Source organism: Mastigoproctus giganteus, chromosome 3 (assembly GCF_048544385.1).
Source record: "Mastigoproctus giganteus isolate SK-2022 chromosome 3, ASM4854438v1, whole genome shotgun sequence".
Classification (NCBI taxonomy): Eukaryota; Metazoa; Arthropoda; class Arachnida; order Uropygi; family Thelyphonidae; genus Mastigoproctus; species Mastigoproctus giganteus.
In genome coordinates this window covers 216396289-216414668 of record NC_143577.1, presented here as the reverse complement: position 1 = coordinate 216414668, position 18380 = coordinate 216396289, and the positions used below count along the sequence as shown (strand labels likewise).

At 39.4% G+C, this 18380-nt stretch overlaps 1 protein-coding gene across 1 annotated transcript in view; it reads left to right on the top strand.

Annotated features, from left to right (window-relative positions):
* The window catches only part of LOC150088709 (glycine receptor subunit alpha-2-like), a 69972-nt gene that overhangs the window by 4993 nt on the left and 46599 nt on the right, over nt 1-18380 (top strand). The window contains exon 2 of the mRNA XM_090370289.1: nt 16983-17065. Within this exon, the coding sequence (XP_090226415.1) occupies nt 16983-17065 (83 nt within the window). The remainder of the gene's footprint in view (nt 1-16982; nt 17066-18380) is intronic.

The window sequence follows — 18380 nt, the reverse complement described above, 5'->3', positions numbered from 1 at the left end:
CATTCCAGATTCTCCGTTTCTCGTCTTTGATGTTAGCAGTTACGTTGCATGAGATGCCGAGAATCTCGCTGGGAACTCCGTGCTTTAGACGATAGCATAGTCCTTTGAAGATGACATGCAGGTCTAGTGGTAAGACTCCAGCAAGGACCTGCAGAGCAGCAGAGGACACTGTCCTGCAGGCCCGGAGCATGGCAAGCAGCATAATCCGTTGAATGGAGATGAGCTTGGAACAACTTAGTGATGGTCTCTTTGCTTTTATCTCGTGGCCATTCTCAATCTCGTATTTTTTAGCATTACAAGAATGCAAAATGAGATTATTTGTGTTCCGCTTTTCCTTGGTTGGATTACTGTTTCAAATCTCCTGAAATCAATGTTTTCTCAGATCGTGTCAGTGAGCCTATCCTTATAAGGAGCCTGCGCTTTATCACAGTGGTATCGTCACCGTTCTACCCAGACCGGATGGAAAAGGCCCGGGTTCGAATCTTGTCGATGACGCGAGGAATATTTATGGGTTTTTTTCCCCCTCCGTGCCTAGTTAGTCGGTCTCAGGCGTAGATAGTAAGATTAGTAAGATTTTTTTTCCCAGAACCCGGGGTTTTTCGTCCAGCAAAGCAGCAACTCGACCAGAGAACACATGCAATTTACAGACACAATACACATGGATAGATGAAATAACTTTCCGGGTGACTCTAATAAACAAATTTTTTTTATCCTGATAGGGTTGAAATTTCTGCCTTTTTTCTAAACCTTAGTTTTCTAATAGAGCTAAGATTGTTCAAGATAAGAATGTTGCACATCGCAATTGGCTTACGTCCAAATCTGTAGGTTCATTTTATGCCAACACCAAAGCTTCCAACAATTGTAAACCAATTGTTATTCATTCTAAACTAGATTTTGAACAGGTTAAGGGTAAAAAACTTGCTTACTGTCCAATTGTTAGTGGAGCATTCCAGACTCTTGCCAAAGCATCGGGCCGCAACCTTGGCCCACGCGTACTCCCCACCTCTATTAAAATATAATGTTGATTTCCTACTTTTCTTCTAACCAAGATCCAAGATCGTCCTGTATTGACGTCTTCTTAACCACCTCCTACCATTCCTAGTACACTCTATTCAATTCCTGCTGCTGTGGTTTTCGTTCACAAGGATGTCAGAAGAATTATGAACAGTCTTGGTACCAAGAAAGTTCCGGGTCCTGATGGCATTTCTCCACTTTTTTTCAACGTGCTCCTGAGCTTACTTCTGTTTTGTGTTGCTTTTTACACTTTCTTATTCCACTGGTGTTTTTCCTTATGCTTGAAAATTTGCTGATATCCAGCCAGTTCGTAAAAAGGATGACAAATCCTCTCATGCAATTTATCGTTCCATTACACTTACTTCTATTCTTTCTTAAGCAATGGAGAAATCGATTAACCGCCAACTGCTAAACCATCTAGAAACCTTCCATCTGATCAATGTTTGCCAATATGGATTTTGTCAGTGTCGATCCACTGATGATATTTTGGCAATGTAACCCATCTGTGGACATTAGGGAAACTCGCGCAGTTGCTCTTGACATTTCAAAGGCTTTTGATCGTGTTTGGCATAATGGTCTTCTAATTAATAAGGTTCCGTCTTATGGATTGCCGATTGTTTTCTATGCTTGTGTATCCAGTAGTTTTCTGTCTGATTGCTCACTGCGGGTGATGGCGGATGGCTCGCTATCTAACTTCTCCTCTAATGCTGGTTTTCCTCACGGTTCAGTTCTTTCTCCTAATTTTTTTTCCTTTAGTATATTAAATTACTTCCATTGACAGTAAATCCTATCATAGTTAAGAGTTTTGCTGATGATAGCACATTGCATTCCACCTTCCAGTTTGAGAAATTATGTCCCGTACAAACAGCTTCAACTTATCGAATATCCACTATCAATTCCTTAAATGCTGATCTCCAGGTAATTCACCATCGGAGTAAAGATAACTTAGTAAATTTCAATCCTTCTAAAACTGAGTCCTGGCTATTATATCTTGCATAAAGAATTCTTCTCCTATATTTCCTTCGATGGCAATCAGATTTCTATATAAGATCATATATCTCTGAGATTACCCTGACTTCTGTTCTGTCTTGGCATAACATATCACAAATATTTGCTTCCTCTGGATCTAAAAAACTGCGTTTTCTGTTTTGATCTCGGCATCACTTTTCTTCTAAACAGTTACTCACTCTGTACAAATCCACCCTCCCATGGAATAACATTCCCACATCTGGAGCGGTGCTCCCGAAAGTATCAGTTTCTCTGTAGCAGTCTCTCTCTCTCTTTGCATGCATTTTCTATAGATACTTCCATGGATACTTCTTCTGAATTGGCTTCTATAATTCTTCTTCTCTCTCTCTTTTCGAAACCAGTCCGAATACATGCAGCAACCAGTCAGCATCATTTTATTTCCCAACTTAAAACTCATGGAACCAATTTTTCTTCTTCACTTATCCTTTCAACTTCCATTCATGCGTTATTTCTTGAAAATAAAAATCTTCAGGAATTCAAATCTAATGTTAACAAGGATCTTCTTTCATCTTTTCAACTTTCAAAGCACGCGTGGTTCTAAATATTATAGGTTTTAATACCTTTCGTGTTTGAGTTTTCATAAAAGAATAAAAAAATAACAGTCTTCACGAAGTGCAGTTGCTATACTAAAGTGGTGCAAAGAGCAATGATACTGCAATGATTGAGAGATCCCTCTCATTCCGAGCAAGCAACATACTGTGTACAAAGTGAATTTTCTTAAACTCTGCATCAGAATTCCCATTCTGATGCAGAGTTAAAGAAAAAAACTATAACTATTTTCTGTAAATAACTTTTCGTTATATGTTGAACTCCTTAGCACTACTGTTGTTATGGGTATTGCATCAGTCAACTATGTAATTTCATATTTTTAATGATTGTAATTAAGATATACAAACCTCTGGCAATTTGCCGTGTTTGAAAAAAATATTATTTATTTATTTATAAATTCTGTTGATGTAATTTATTTGAATTACTCTATTTCTAGTCAAGAAGACAAAAGTTTTTTTTTACATTGAGCATGAATGAAGAAAATAACGTTCATGTTTGAAATAGCGAAAGCGAAAACTGTCAGCCGATAGACGGTTATGGGTCGGTGTTTTCATGGTTTAGCCTAATATCACAATGTTTTGCAACCTTTTTCTTTTCAGTAACGCAACACTTTCTACTAGTTAAGAAACTGAGGGAGCATCAATGATTCCACTAGGGCTACATTGGCATCACTTGCAATTACAACCAAAGTCCTGAGTTGGCTTTGTTCTGAAGTACCGAACGTCCTTTTGAAAAATTTTACTGCCCTCTCCTTCGTTGTAAACAATCTTATTTGATAACCAGTTCTTGGTATACATTGGACGTTTAGCCAAGGATATTCGCAAAGGTATTCATTCATCTGCGATCGTTCTTGGCTAAATGCCCTGTGGCTCATAGCAAACGGTAATTTCAATTTTAAACTCCTGCAATAGGGTCGCAATCTTTCATCATGTAAAACTCGAATAGCTAATTAAGGCGACAAGCAACAGCGCTTTACACCACCACCATGGAATGCTCCGCCTCTATAGGTAAAATCATGCAATCGTTCATATACAGCAATAGACTGTCGAAATAACGGCACATTGAGATTGGATGTATACATACAGCACAGATGTCTTGCAGCGTCAAAAAAAAAAGAAAAAAAAAAAAAAAAGAAAACGACAAGTCACGTGATCATTGTATTTGTTTACGTTCGCCATTTTGAAAGTGAATTCTGTACTGATATCAGGGATTATACCGCTGTTTTACATTTATTTTAAATTAAAAACCCACCACTGTAACTCCTAAAGTTAATAAACCTCATACAGAAAAGAAAAGAACAACATTAAAGCTTAGTGACAAACTTGATATAATCCAAACTATTACATTAGGACCACCGGAAAGGTAATTCATATACCCGTGTGTTCTCTGCTCAATTTGCCTGTTTTGCTGGACGAAACCCGCCCCCCCCCCCCGTTTCTTGGGAATAATCCTTGCTATCTACGCCTATTAGTTTGTTCGATGTACGTACTGCGCTCACCTCGAGCATCGATGAGCCGTGGTCGTCTAACACCTCGCCGGCGGTTCGTGGGTTTCCCCTCCTTGGACCACTTTCGGTAGGTACTAACCACGGCTGACCGTGAGCATCCCACCAGCCGTGTCGTTTCGAATATGCTCTGACCCAGTCGTCTCGCCATTACAATCTGCCCTTTGTCTAACTTGCTTAAGTCCGCCGCCTTTCCCATCTGAAAAACAAGAGTAACACTGATTAACGGAGCTCAGTATCAGGTGTTGTTTTTATACCGTGTCCTGACCCACGCACGCTCCGTAGTTCACCTGCAGTTGCTTCGATTTGCATAACAACTCGCTGGTCATAATGTTTTATCTCATCGGTGTATAAGTTCAGGTAAACGTGATATCATTCGTTAATTCCCATGTCAGAGTCCCTCAAGGACTTTAGTATTATGATGCGAGGAGGCAAAATTTTTTCGCAACTGTCATAAAGAATAAATAATTCTTTATTCGTTCTTTATATATATAAACAAATAAAATCCAATCACCAATACTTTCCCCATCACACAAAAAAAACCAAAAAAAACCCATCTAATTCTTCTTCGAACTTAACCAAAAACTTTCCGCACATTCTAAGCCGTTCTTCACATGAACATCGATATTAGCGACCTCACCAGTCTTGTCGCACTTCTTTAATCATTAGAGTGCTTTGCTGACGGATCTTGTTTAAGATCCACCAGATATTACGTCTTAATGCGGTAATAACCGGATTGTAATCCGGTTATTACCGCATTAAGACGTTAAGATGTCATTCGTTATTTATTCTTTATTCACTTATTCTTTATGACAGTTGCGAAAAAACTTTGCCTCCTGGCATCATAATACTAAAGTCCTTGAGGGACTCTGACATGGGAATTAACGAATGACATTCGTTAATTCGCTTACAATACGGGTCAAAATCTTAATACCGGTATTTCGGTATTTTTAATTTATGAAACCGGTATTTCGGCATTTTTAATTTATGAAACCGGGATACCGGTATTAATACCGGATTTTTATGGAACCGGGATACCGGTTTGTTTTTGGAATACCAGTATTAATACCGGTATTCCAAAAACAAACCAGTATTCAATAAATTTCGATGATAGTTAATAAAGTAAGGAAAAAAACAAGTACTGTAATTACTTGAATTCAAGTTTAAATAAATATTCTGAAAAAATCATTAAAAATACAGTTATTCTAAAAACAAAAAAATACATATTGTTACTGCGAAGTTTAGTTATGTTTAAGCATCCACACTACCTGTCCGATTAAAGTGGTACTAACCACTTTAATCGGACAGGAACATAAGCAATTAATAGTATGATTGTTTAAATTATGGATCTAATTTTGGTACATACAGTATTTGATTAGCGGCAGAAAACGCCCTTTCGGATTCTAATCTGATACTGAGATAATCGTAGACGATCTCAGTCCATATTTTCTAGGCCTTGAACTTTTTTAGCAAAAATAGTTCAAAGTATTTCATTAATTTCCGACTAAAGTTCATCTTTTAAAATTTCATTGGAGTCAGACAATTTCTTATTTTGGAAAGAATTTGCGGAACACTGATGTTCTGTTCCATGTTGGTCTTCCATGGTTGAATTATTTCATCATTTTCTGAAGGAGAAAGACGTTTTGTTCAGCGAAGTATAATTTTCACTATAATATCTTTTCTGAATCTGGGAGAGAGCAAAGATTAGGGATAATGAATAAAGAAGAGAGCAAAGAGTGCAGTTAAGGAATTCTTCACATATATAAATGCAAAGAAGAGAAGGACAAATCAGATCGGACGCATGTGTAATTGCGTGGGATAGTATTAGATACCCCAACTGATGTTGCAGATGAACACAACAGTTACTTTGCATCGATATTTACAGAAGAAAAACCCTTCACATCAATGAGAAATTATGGGAGTGAAGTTGAAAAAAAATGTAATTAATGATGTAGAAATTTCACATGTTGATTTAATGAGAAACCTTTCGCGCCCACAGGCGAGTAAGGCTCCTGTGGTTGATGGCATATACCCTATAATCGTAAAGGAGGCGGCAAGTGAGTGCATTGAACCATTATGAGAGATTCCGTTGGATTGGTGTAAATTGGAATATAAAGGCGGTTCTAGGAATGTAACGGGAAATTATCGACCGGCCAGTCTAACTTCAGTAGTAGGGAAAATCATGGAGGCAATGATCAAGGGTAGAATTCAGGATCATTTAGATGGAAATAGAATTCTGTAGGATACACAGCATGGTTTTGTAAAGGGAAAATAATGTTTAACAAATTTGGTTAGCCATTTTGACAGGTCACTCGTGAGCTGGATTTAGGGAATAATTTCGACATTGTTTATTTGGATTTCAGCAAAGCATTTGACTCAGTCCCACATGAACGGTTAGTTTATAAGTTGGAGCAGGGTGAAATCATAGGGAAAATTCTTAGATGGATAGCACGATGGCTTGAGGGCACCAGGCAGGAGGTTGTGATAAATGGTTTCTCAGATTGGGTTAATGTAAGAAGAGGGGTTTCCCCAAGGATCAGTATTGGGACCACTGTTGTTTTTGATTATCTTAAATGACATCTATGAAGGGATATAGGGTGTGATGTCTAAACTTGCAGATGATGTAGAGATCAGTAGAGTAGTTAATGATTGCCACCAAGCAGAGCTTCTTCAAAGTGACCTACATAGACTCCCGGGATGGTCAGAAAAGTGGCAGCTATATGCTTTAATTCAGCAAAATGCAAGGTCTTACACCTGGGGAACAGCAACCCCAAAATAACTTATACACTTGGTGGAGTTGAATAAAGTTAGAAGTGGAGGAACGGGATTTGGGAGTTACGATACGGTCAGACATGAAGTTGTCCGAGAATTGTGGACTGTTGCATGGTGTCCTATCGATGATTTATCGAACATTTGCTAGTAGAGATAAGGACGTCATAATCACATAAAGTGGTTTTATAACCTTTATGTGATTAGATTATAAACTTTTTTTTTAATTAGTACCGAAAAACCGGTATTTTCGTATCAATACCGGTATCTGAATAACGAAAAAAAAAAAAAAAAAGACCGGTATCCCGGTATGGTAAGCCCTAGTTAAGATGGTATACATCGCACCTACGGAAGATTTAAAGTATTCACTCACGATCAACTTCGCTTCCATTTTTGCGCTACAGCAAGTCAGAATTCAAACAACTGGTGGTACAAAGCAAGGGGAATTGTTAAGCAAATACAATGGAGTTGTACTTGGAAATATATGTATATAATAAATATAGCAAGTAATTTTGTTTTCGGGATTTTGAGATACACAGTCTTGGGGTTAGTATTCCTGTATATTCTAATAACTATTTATTTATTCAATTTATTGCTATTTACAATCGCCCTTTGTACATTTATGGAAGCTAGAGCGGATAAAAAAAAATTACAACGCAGACAATAAATTTACAAAAAATTGACAGTTTAAAAATAAAAAAAAAGGTCCTTCGTGCTGGGTGTCTAAAAAATCTGGTCGAAATAGAGTAAAATAACGTTGAATCAATTCTAGTTTTTCAGATCTTTGAAGATCAAATGTGTTCCTTGGATATAAACTCAACTGTAGCACTCATCTATATCTTTTTTGTTTAGTAACATAAATAAGCTGTATTTCGCCAACTTAATACAGTAGAAGAAATCGATAATGGAAATCCATTTCCTAGAAAGTGGCGAAAAAAACCTACTTCCGAACTGACAGTAAATATTTATTAGCAAAACGAACTTGACGATGCTACTACTGTATTATGTTGGCTACGAAATGGCGTAATTTAACATTTCTTGAATGAAATATAAACTCTAGTAACTCAGGATAGGTTTCCTAACTTAACTTGGCATACAGATTATATTCTATTACGTTATATAACCTGATAATAAAGGTTGCTTAAAAACAACAGTGACTGCTTATAAAAGATAGAGAGGAATCTTAGAAAGGCAATTTTAAAGCAATAAAGCAAATACAAGTACAGTGTACAGTACTTCGTAAAATTGAATAGATTGACTTATAGGTTTAGGGAAAATGTAACGCTTACATTTTGCTGTAGTCACACACATTGTTGACAGTAAGGATTAGTGGTTTCACTATTTCCCGTATTTCTGGGAATACGATACGTCCGTAAAGTTCTGAATTGGAGAAAGTTTACCCTTTCATTCATTTTGCTATATCATGGAAGGAGCGACTTTTCCTACAAACACTGATACCTGCAAATTATGCGAAAAAGCAATTCTTCATGAAAAAAAAAAGGAGAATATATAAAATGTTCCAAATGCAAATGCCTAATTTGTCAGAGCTGCTCCGGCCTTTCTCTCCTAAGCCTGAAAAAAACTATCGAGTGTGGTTCGCGGGAAATTTCAAATTTCACTCCCTGAAGACAAAGAAGGCTATCCGTCAGGAGCTCGTAGGCTGCCACAACATCAATCTGCTTTGTCAATACATTGATTGGTGTCTCACTCCTATACCTTTATATGCATCTGAAATCTGGTCCTCAGCACCTGCCTCTCTGCGTAACAGATTCTTGGCGATGGAATACTGGCTTCTGCGGTGGCTGAACCGTTTAGGAGGGAACCCGTTCACTATCTCCAAATCTATTCTTCTAGTCAATCTAGGCATGACCCCCTGGAAGCTCACTGTTCTCAAAAAAAATCTGTCCACATTCTCTAAGCTGCTAACCCGTCAGATTGATGCCCCATCGATAGAGGATATTATCTCACTTCCCAAAGCAACTAATAGAAATTACCAGAGCGGGCAACGTCCCCTTAGGATGAAGCTCACTATCCTGGACTCCCTGAAAGGAATGTTCCCGTGTAACACGATTCAACATTTCAACACCTTCTGCACAGATCCAAATAAGTTTGGAGAAAATAGAAGATACAGAAGCGAAATTATCGATGAAATCTTGACCAAATCACCAGAATTACTATAAAATGCGAGCTTTATTTATATGAGAAATTTAAATAATTTAATGCAAAAATATAAAGCAAAGCAAATTGTAATGACAGAAAAAATATGTAGGACAACCTGTATTTGTAATTGCAATATTAATTTAATATCAATTTTATTTTAAAGTTACTGATATTAAGTGAATGTAATTTTCTAAACAATTTCATTATTTTTAATATCAAAAATTTGTATAAAATTGTAGGCTGTATTTAAAAAATATATATTTGTACACCCTCCTAGCCCACTGGCTGTTCAGGGGGAGAACCTAAGGTTAATAAACAGATGATAATAATAATAATATTTATAGATTGTGTTTATGTTACCGATAATTACAAAATGAACCTGCTAATAAACTATTTTGAAGATACAAATAATCACATTCATTCTGGGTTTTGGCAGAAAGTCTGTTTCTTGAGGACTAATACTGAAATAAATAATTTGGCCCTTTACACGTTTCTAGTTTTAGGAGGGTGACTGCTCTCTATTTCGAGTTTCAGAAGTCCGGATCAAATGAAGTCAGTTTATGGTGCGAAGTATTTCATATAGGAATGCCTGTTAAAGCTGGACAGTATCTTAGGCTAGAACAAAGTTATAGGGAACTTCGGAGGTTTGTAGCTGGGATTGCGAGCCTACAATGTTCCAGATGTTCAAGTGATCGTGTTTCTATTCGCATAGATTAAGAAACGCTTTTATTTTAATGACATCAGCTCTATAGATGTGCATACCTCATCTGCCCTCTCAATGAGAGGGCAGATGAGGTATGCACATGATACCGACTTAGAGGTCGCAGGTGGGCCCATCTATTTACCCAATGGGAACCCAAATTTTATATATATCAGTCTTTTTGTATTACTTATTATATGTATTATTTATTTATCTTATTTGTTAATTCTCCTCTGTGTGTGTCAATTTATGTGCTTTCGTTTAATGTAATTATTCAATTATACTAGGTGGTAGATGATTCTCATCAACGGGTGTAATACCACCACTTTGCTTATTGGCGGCTTGAACTCGTGAAAGTCATGTTTAGTCTCCGGAGCAGCAAAGTTTCTGGCATCCCTCCCCCATCTCCTTCAGCCCATGCACGGTACTAAATACTATAGGGTTTCATACCTTTCGTGTTTGGGATTTTCATAAAAAAAACTATGTATGATCATTGCAGCATAAACTGGGGTCTAAAATCACACCTGGGAATATAACCTTACTGGTCGACTGTAGTAGTAGTGGCATGTGATACAAGAAAGCAAGCGTATGAGCTTATGCAGCATCAGCCAAAAAAAAAAAAAAAAAAAAAAAAAAATTACAAAACAATCCCCTCTAAATATTTGTCCAGTTCCTCCTTAAATTAATTTAACTTATCAACTTCCACAACGACAGATGGAAGATCCAGCAATTAACCACCAGCTGGCTAAAGGCACATTTCCGCACATCTATTCTACATCTGTCCTTCCTCAATTTCAATTTATGCCCCCTTAGGTTCGTAATCTGAAAACGTGGAAGAATCCCATCAGAATTCAGCGTGCTGAACCCATTAAAGTCCTTATACACCTCAATCAGATCACCTCACAGGTGCCTAGTTCTGCAATTTTCAGAACTTAAGCCTCTCCTGGTAAGAGGATCCCTTCATTCCCCTCATCAATCTTGTTGTCCTTCTCTGTACACGCTCACGCAAATCTACATCCTTCCTAAAATGAGGCCGCCAGACCTGCACGCAGTACTCAAGGCGTGGCCCGACCATTGATTTATACAGAGGGACAATCACCTCCTTTTCCCTGCTAACAAAATTCCTGTGTATCATTGACAACTCCATGACCTGCCCTGGCAGCCTGTCTGCATTGCTCAGAAAACTTCATATCTGACTGCAAAATTACTCCCAAGTCTTTTTCATTTTCTACCTCCTTAAGTGTAGTACCACACAGTTGGTACGTTTCTCTGGGGTTACTTCTACCCATATGCAGTACTTTGCATTTTTCAATGTTAAACTTCAGTTGCCACTTCTCAGCCCATCTACCCAAATTTCCTAGATCCTGTTGCAGTAACACACTGTCATTACTGTCATTAACAACTCTGCCAACCTTTGTATCATCTGCAAACTTCGATACTAAGCCTGATATGCCTTCATCAATACCATTGATAAATATGAAAAAGAACAGTGGACCCAACACCGAACCCTGTGGGACTCCACTAATAACATTAGTCCACGAAGAGCAGCACCCATTGATTACCACCCTCTGTCTTCTCCCACTTAACCATCCTTTTATCCATTGTAGCAACTTACCCTTAATACCATTCTGCTCCAATTTGTACAGTAGTCTTCCATGCGCAACACTGTCAAAAGCTTACCTGAAATCCAAGTATATGATATCAAAATTATTTTTTGCATCCAGTTCCTTTGTAACCAAATCATAATAACCAATCAAATTTTTCAGACAAGACTTTCCCTTAACAAACCCATGCTGTGTCTGAATTATTGCTGCAGTCTTGTCTAGATGATCCTGCAATGCATCTTTAACCAGTGACTCCATTATTTTACCCGGAACAGAAGTTAGACTAACTGGTCTGTAATTACTCGTGTCACCCTTCGATCCCCCTTTGTGAATTGGGGATACATTTGCACAACTCCAGTCCGTGGGAACCTCCCCTGAGTCCAAGGATGCTCTCATAATTATGGCCAAGGGTTTGCTTAGTGCTTTGCTGCCTCCTTTAATATAACTGGATAGATCCCATCCACCCCAGGTACCTTTCTTATGTTTAACTTCAACAATTTCTCCTCCACTTTGTTCTCAGTTATTACAAAATCATGAAGCACCCTGTTACAATTTGATAACCTTGTGGCATTTTCAAACCGTAATAACTCCTCATGTGTGAATGTAGAGGCAAAATACAGATTTAGTTTGTTTCCTCTCTGAGCAGGATCATCAACAGTCGAACCATCGATATCAAGTGGACCAATCAGATTCATCCTCTTCCTTTTAGAGTTTATATAAGTAAAGAAATCCTAACTGTTCTGCTTAGCATCTTTTGCCAAAGATTTCTCATTATCTGCCTTCGCCTGCCTAACCTCCTTTGTGACTTGATTACAGACTAGCTTATCATAGGCTTCTGTGTCGCCTGATAATTTATATGCATCCCATGTATTTTTCTTCTCTGCCACGAGTCTCATTAGTTCATTTGACAAACATGTAGGCCTAAACCTTGAAGAATATTTCTTAATAGGTATGAAACGTTTAGTAGCTTCCACAATTAATTCATTGAATGCTTCCCACTTAGAATTTGTTGTTGGTAACATCATCAGTTGGTCCCACTGTACAGAATTTAAAAACTGTCTGATACCACTATAGTCACCTTTACGGAAGCAAAAACCCCTTCCTTTACCCCTGATGGTAATTATATCTTTAAGTAAATCCCACATCAGTACACTGTGATCACTGCCACCTAATGGTTCCTTTATTTGCAAATTCTTAATACAATAATGATCACTGCTGATAACCAGATCAAGAGTATTACAATCTCTGGTTGCCTCTCGAACATGCTGCTGCAGAAAACAATCACCCAATAAATCCACAAAAGTCTTAGTAGTGTGCGAATGGCCAACCCATAAGTTCCAGTCTATATCTGGGAAGTTAAAATCCCCCATTATAAGACATTCTGATTTACTAGCCCACTCTATTTCTCGGTATAATTGTTCATTGTACTCATTCGCGTCATTAGGCTTATAACACATTCCTACTCTTATATTTCCTTTCGCAGTGCTTATGTCACACCAAACTGACTCAACAGTGCACTGTTCATCTATATCAACTGGATGCACTTCTTTTGATTTTATGTTTTTCTTAATTAACAGCCTAACACCTCCTCCCTTCCTATCCTGTCTATCCTTTCTATACACATTGTACTCCCCAAATTCCAGTTCTGCATTCCTTATATCTATGTGACACCACGTCTCTGCTGTCCCAACAATGTCCGCCTTTGATGTCTTGACCAACACTTCAAATTCATCAAATTTATTTACTATACTTCTAGCATTGGTATTCATGCAAGTATTCTTATTATTAGTTACCCTAACGCATCCCATATACCCACCTGTTTCACGATGACTGCCATCAGTCCCTGAAACCCCCAACACCCCTCGCTCCACGCCGCTGCTTATTCTAATAGAAGTAGTGCGAGAATCGCCTTCACCTCTGCCTGCAGCTACTTTTAACCTGTTAGTCTGTGAACCCCCCAAGCTAGTAGTTTTCCGACCCACCTAACACTGCCTCGATAGCATCAGCAAATATTCTTGCACCCTTTGTATTTAAGTGTATCCCATCCCTGTAGAAGCAGTCTCTCTTGTTAACAAGCACAGACCAGGCTGAAAAAAGTTTTACCCCTTGAGCCTTGCACATTTCCTCCAGGGCCGAATTGTTTGATTGACAAGGCTCTCATGTACTCCCTCCTATCGTGTCTGGGTAGAATTGCAGACACTTTCAAATTTAACCCTGACTCATGACTTTTTTGCAACATTGACCTTTATTTGTTAAGTAAATCTGCAGATCTCCTACTAATGTCATTGGTGCCAATGTGTAGAACAATATCACCCTTTGTGCCCTTAAAAGATGATATATGCTTTACAACGTCATCAACTTTTTCTCCTGGCAGACATACCCTGGTCCTATTCTATCTATCCTTTTTACACAATATATTCCCCGTATGGAGTCACCGACGATAACTAACTCCTGTGGGACCAGCGCATTCTACCTTGGAGGTTGCCTGATGCCCAGGAGTGAACTCTGGCGTTGAGTTGGGCAGCTGAGAGCGTGACGGCCCCTCATATTAATTTCTTCGAGGGCATTTACCCTACACCTCAAGCTCTCATAGACGCCCATCACAACGCTGTGCTGACGTCTAATTTGTAGATACTCTCTGCACCTGGCACACACAAAGACATCCTCCTTGGCTAGATCATGTTCTGTTCCAGAGAGTTCGGCAAACATTTCACAAGTTGCACATTTTTTTAGGCTGTGATGCGTTGGAGAATTGCCCCCCTCAGTTCCCCCCCGAGTCACAGCACTCCTGCCACTTTGTGCCCGTTGCTTTTCTGCTCTAGTCTGGGGCATGGTATTTTAAGTTAATAAGATCAATACATTTAATTAATTAATTGTCAATACTACACTATCTAATAGAATACTAAATGCAGGGCGAATTACGCTATATAATTTTATGTTAGAGCTACCTAGTTACCACAATTAAAAATCTGAATTCCCTACCACTGTATACAAAAACAATGGCTGCAAGATTCGAACGAAACAACGGTTTTACCTATATTAAGTAGTAATCTACAAAAACTCTTATCTAAATTAAAAATAAAAATAACCAGCGTATCTAGAAATATATGGCTACTTATCAAGTTCAATATAAAATAACAATTAGGTAAATAAAATGGCAAACACTTATCGCTTTTTGGGAGCCTGTAATTCACAGCTGTAATTTTTAAAGAGAGTCCCTTGTTCAAGCGCGTAACTGGTCGACTGTAGCTTGTTCATGAGCGTAACGAATGGGCAAAATACAGTATGGTAGTTCGACATAGTTAAAATGTACTTAGATTTATCTGTGTTGAGGAAAAAAACAAAAAAAAAAAATTTTTTTTTTTTTTTTTGGTTTCTCGCTCAATACAGATAAATCTTTTTGGCTATTCATTACCAAAACCTCACTGTATCTTATCGCTTTGTTATTACTTGGCAAAATGCAGACAACGTCATCAGTACATGCAATAAATCCCTGTGGAAAATACGAGAGACAAAGATTGCGGCGAAAAACAAAAAATCGCCTTGCAGAATTTCCACTTCGACCGCCCTAATAATGATTTCGTTATTTATCCAAAAAGTGTGGCGTCCCTTTCGTAAGAAGCTGTTTCAGAAGAGATAATATTGAGCCGAGAAACCAAAGTAACGTTAAAGTAGCAATACTGTACTTGAAAAAAGTCGAAACATGACTTTGGATCAATATAGACTGAGTGATCACTGAATTATGACCACCTACCTAATACTTTGTAGTTCCTTCTTTTGCCCTCAGTACAGCAGCTATCCGATGTGACATTGATTCAACAAGATGTTGGAAGCATTCGATAGGTATGGCCAACCAAGCTGTGTGTAATGCGGTCAGCAATGTAGGTATGGAGGTGATTAGTGTATCCAGACGCTTGATATGCATTTCTATAGTGTCCCACCAGTGCTCTACGGGATTGATATCGGGGGAGATCGGAGGCCAAGCGATATACTGGATATCAGAACTGTGTTCCTCAAACCTTCACAACAAGTGCCCGATGGCTCGGTGCATTTTCATCTTGGAAGACACCATCTCCATTCGGAAAAAGTGTAACATAGCGGGGTGTACACAGTCAGCAAGCAGTTGACGATAGCGAGGACCACTGATACGTTGTTCCACATGCACTAGGGGTCCAAGTTCCTGCCAATGAATCATGCCCCACACCATACAACCGTCTCCACCGGCCTGCACTTTTGATACCATTGATGGTGGATGAAGAGCCTCATGTTGTTGACGCCAAATCCGTACACGATCATCCACAGTGTGGAGTAAATAACGTGACTTATCCGACCAGCACACCTTCTTCCAGTCTTCTAACGTCCAACTTGCATGCTCTTTGCACCAGGCGAGTCGCGTCTTTTGCGCCGATGAACCTTGGTTTGGAGTGATCGTAAGTTGGTATAGCCCATACGTGCGAACGTGCGACGCATGTCCATGCCAGATATTGTTCCGGGTTGGCCTATGTTGCATTGGGTAGTCAACTCTTGAACAGTGCTGCGCCTGTTCGCCTGTACGAATCGTCGGATCCGGCGCTCACCTCTAACATTAACCTTTCGCTGACCTTTGCAGTTTTGCCGTTGGGTCGTTGTTTGACCATTATGACGCCAGTCCTGATACTCTTTAACTACGGCGACTCTCGAACACCCCACCAATTCATCCGTTTTGGAAATCGAGGCACCATCTCGTCGAGCTCCCACAATCTGTCCTTTATCAAAGTCCGATACATCCTTCCTTTTACCCATCACGCTCAGAATTTTACTACCTACTGAACCACTGACACCTTATCCATGCTACGTAGGTCGATCTAATTCCGCACTCTCGTACCTCACGTGGTCAACGGATCGCATTCAGATTTCATAGGGGTGGTCATAATTCAGTGATCACTCAGTGTATAATTACTTGCTGTACTTGGGTAACGTTCCATGAGCGCAGGATTTCTGCATCAAAGAGTGCTAACAAGTAAACCGTAGAATTTCTGCAATTATTTGGAATGTGCATTTTTGAAAGCATATAAGAAACGAGTAAGCTTTGGAAATGGGTCTGATTTCTACAGGAGTGTTTGGATTAGTCTTTTTGTCGGCTAGAACAACCCTGTAGCGTGAGTACCTTACTTATGAAATATGATACAACATTCAAACTAAACAGTGTATAGAGTTGGCTCCCGCGGTAGATTTGTTTTTCATGTAACTGGCGTTAACAATATGCTCTTCGGAAAGTTCTGTTCTGAACACACTGGCCAACTAGGTTGGGGGGGGGGGAGAATTATTCCCATGAATAATTATCCTAACTGATATCAGCTTCAGTGAACCTAAGTACGTGATCACTCCACTCTCTTTCAGTCCAGTGGGGTGGATTCCTCTCGAAGAATTCCTATACAGAACACGTTTTGTACGCAGAAACGAGCAAACTAGATTTGTTTATTTGTGCATCGATATGAGAAGCTGCACAAAGTTTGCTCAAAACCTAGTTAGTTCGATCGTATTATTTATTAAACAATTATATGTGTGAAGAAAAAAAGTTTATACGTATTTCGCTTTAACTGTGTATAATTATATTTGAATTAATGAAATTGATTAATATTTGAATGTAGTTAAACATAGTTATTATCGTCAGGTCACAAGCCGGACTGACAACGATAACGAAAGAAGACATATTTCCAGAAAATTACGACAACTTCACCCCACCGATAGAAAATGGTAAGTAAACGGTAACACATTCTGAAAATCTATGTGCTAACATATTAATTTTAGGAGTCATACTCTGATGTGCAAAACTTAAGGACCAGTCAGATTTTCACCTGTAGCTTCTCATAGAAGTGGCCTGGATGTGGGAAAAGCATACCAAAGGAACCTCGTGAGGTACACAAATTATGAAGGGAACAACACCGACATAACAACGGAAACAAAACGGTACAGAGGGACTTTATTCAAAAATAGCAACATAGTACTGGCTGCCATGATACAGATACATCACTGCCAAAGATGGAACAAAGAGAAGAGGTGGTGCTCAGTAGGAGATATGGCCACCCCTAATGTCGATGCAGGCTTTGTACCGCCTGTCCATACTTAGAACAATGTTGTTGATAAGTTCTTGCAGTAACATCGTTCATTCCTCTATCAGCGCCATCTTCAGCTGGTGAACATTTTCTGGTGGGTGTGGACGTGCCGCTAGGTCTCTCCCCAGAGCGTGCTATATGTGTTCGATGGGATTTAGATCGGCGATGGGGGTGTGGCGTTATCATCCATAAACACGAACTCGGGGCCAATGGCACCTCGGGAACATGGGGAAGGATTACCTCAATACAGTAGCGTACATCGGTTACAGTACCGCCTTCCAGTATCTGGAGTTGTGTACGTCCATCGAAAATAGCGCATCCCCAGACGAGAACACCTCGACCGCCATATCGAACCCTTTCAGTGATGTTTGCGGGGTGATACCGTGTGCCAACCTCTCGCCAGATTAGCTGACGTCCAGAATCGCTGCTGAGACTGAATCTACTCTCATCAGTAAAGAGTATCTCACTCCATTGCGCTGCTGTCCAGTCCTTGTGTTCGATGCATCACTGTAAACGGTGTTTCCGATGGGCAGGTGTTAAAGGGACACAGATTACTGGCCGTCGGGCAAACAGTCCACTTTTGTAGAGTCGCCTGGCCACAGTAAACTGCTATATCCTACGTCCTGTGCTCCTGGTTTGCAATGGATCCTGTTTTCTGGTGTCGGTCCCTCATGGCCTGTAGGAATATATAGCGGTCATCATTGGGCGTTGTTTTTCGTGGACGACCACCACTGGTCCTTCGAACAGCTGTACCTGTCGTTCTGAAGGACGACCACGCACGCGAGACGATGCTATGGGCGATACTGAACTCTGCAGCCACACTCCTCGCACTTCGACCTTCCTCGAGCTTCCCAATTATTCGACCCCGGGTAAAGTCATCCAGATATTTTCTACCGGCCATTTCGTTGTCTGTAGCAGTGCATGAAACCAATCGAACGTCTGTAACAATCGTGCTC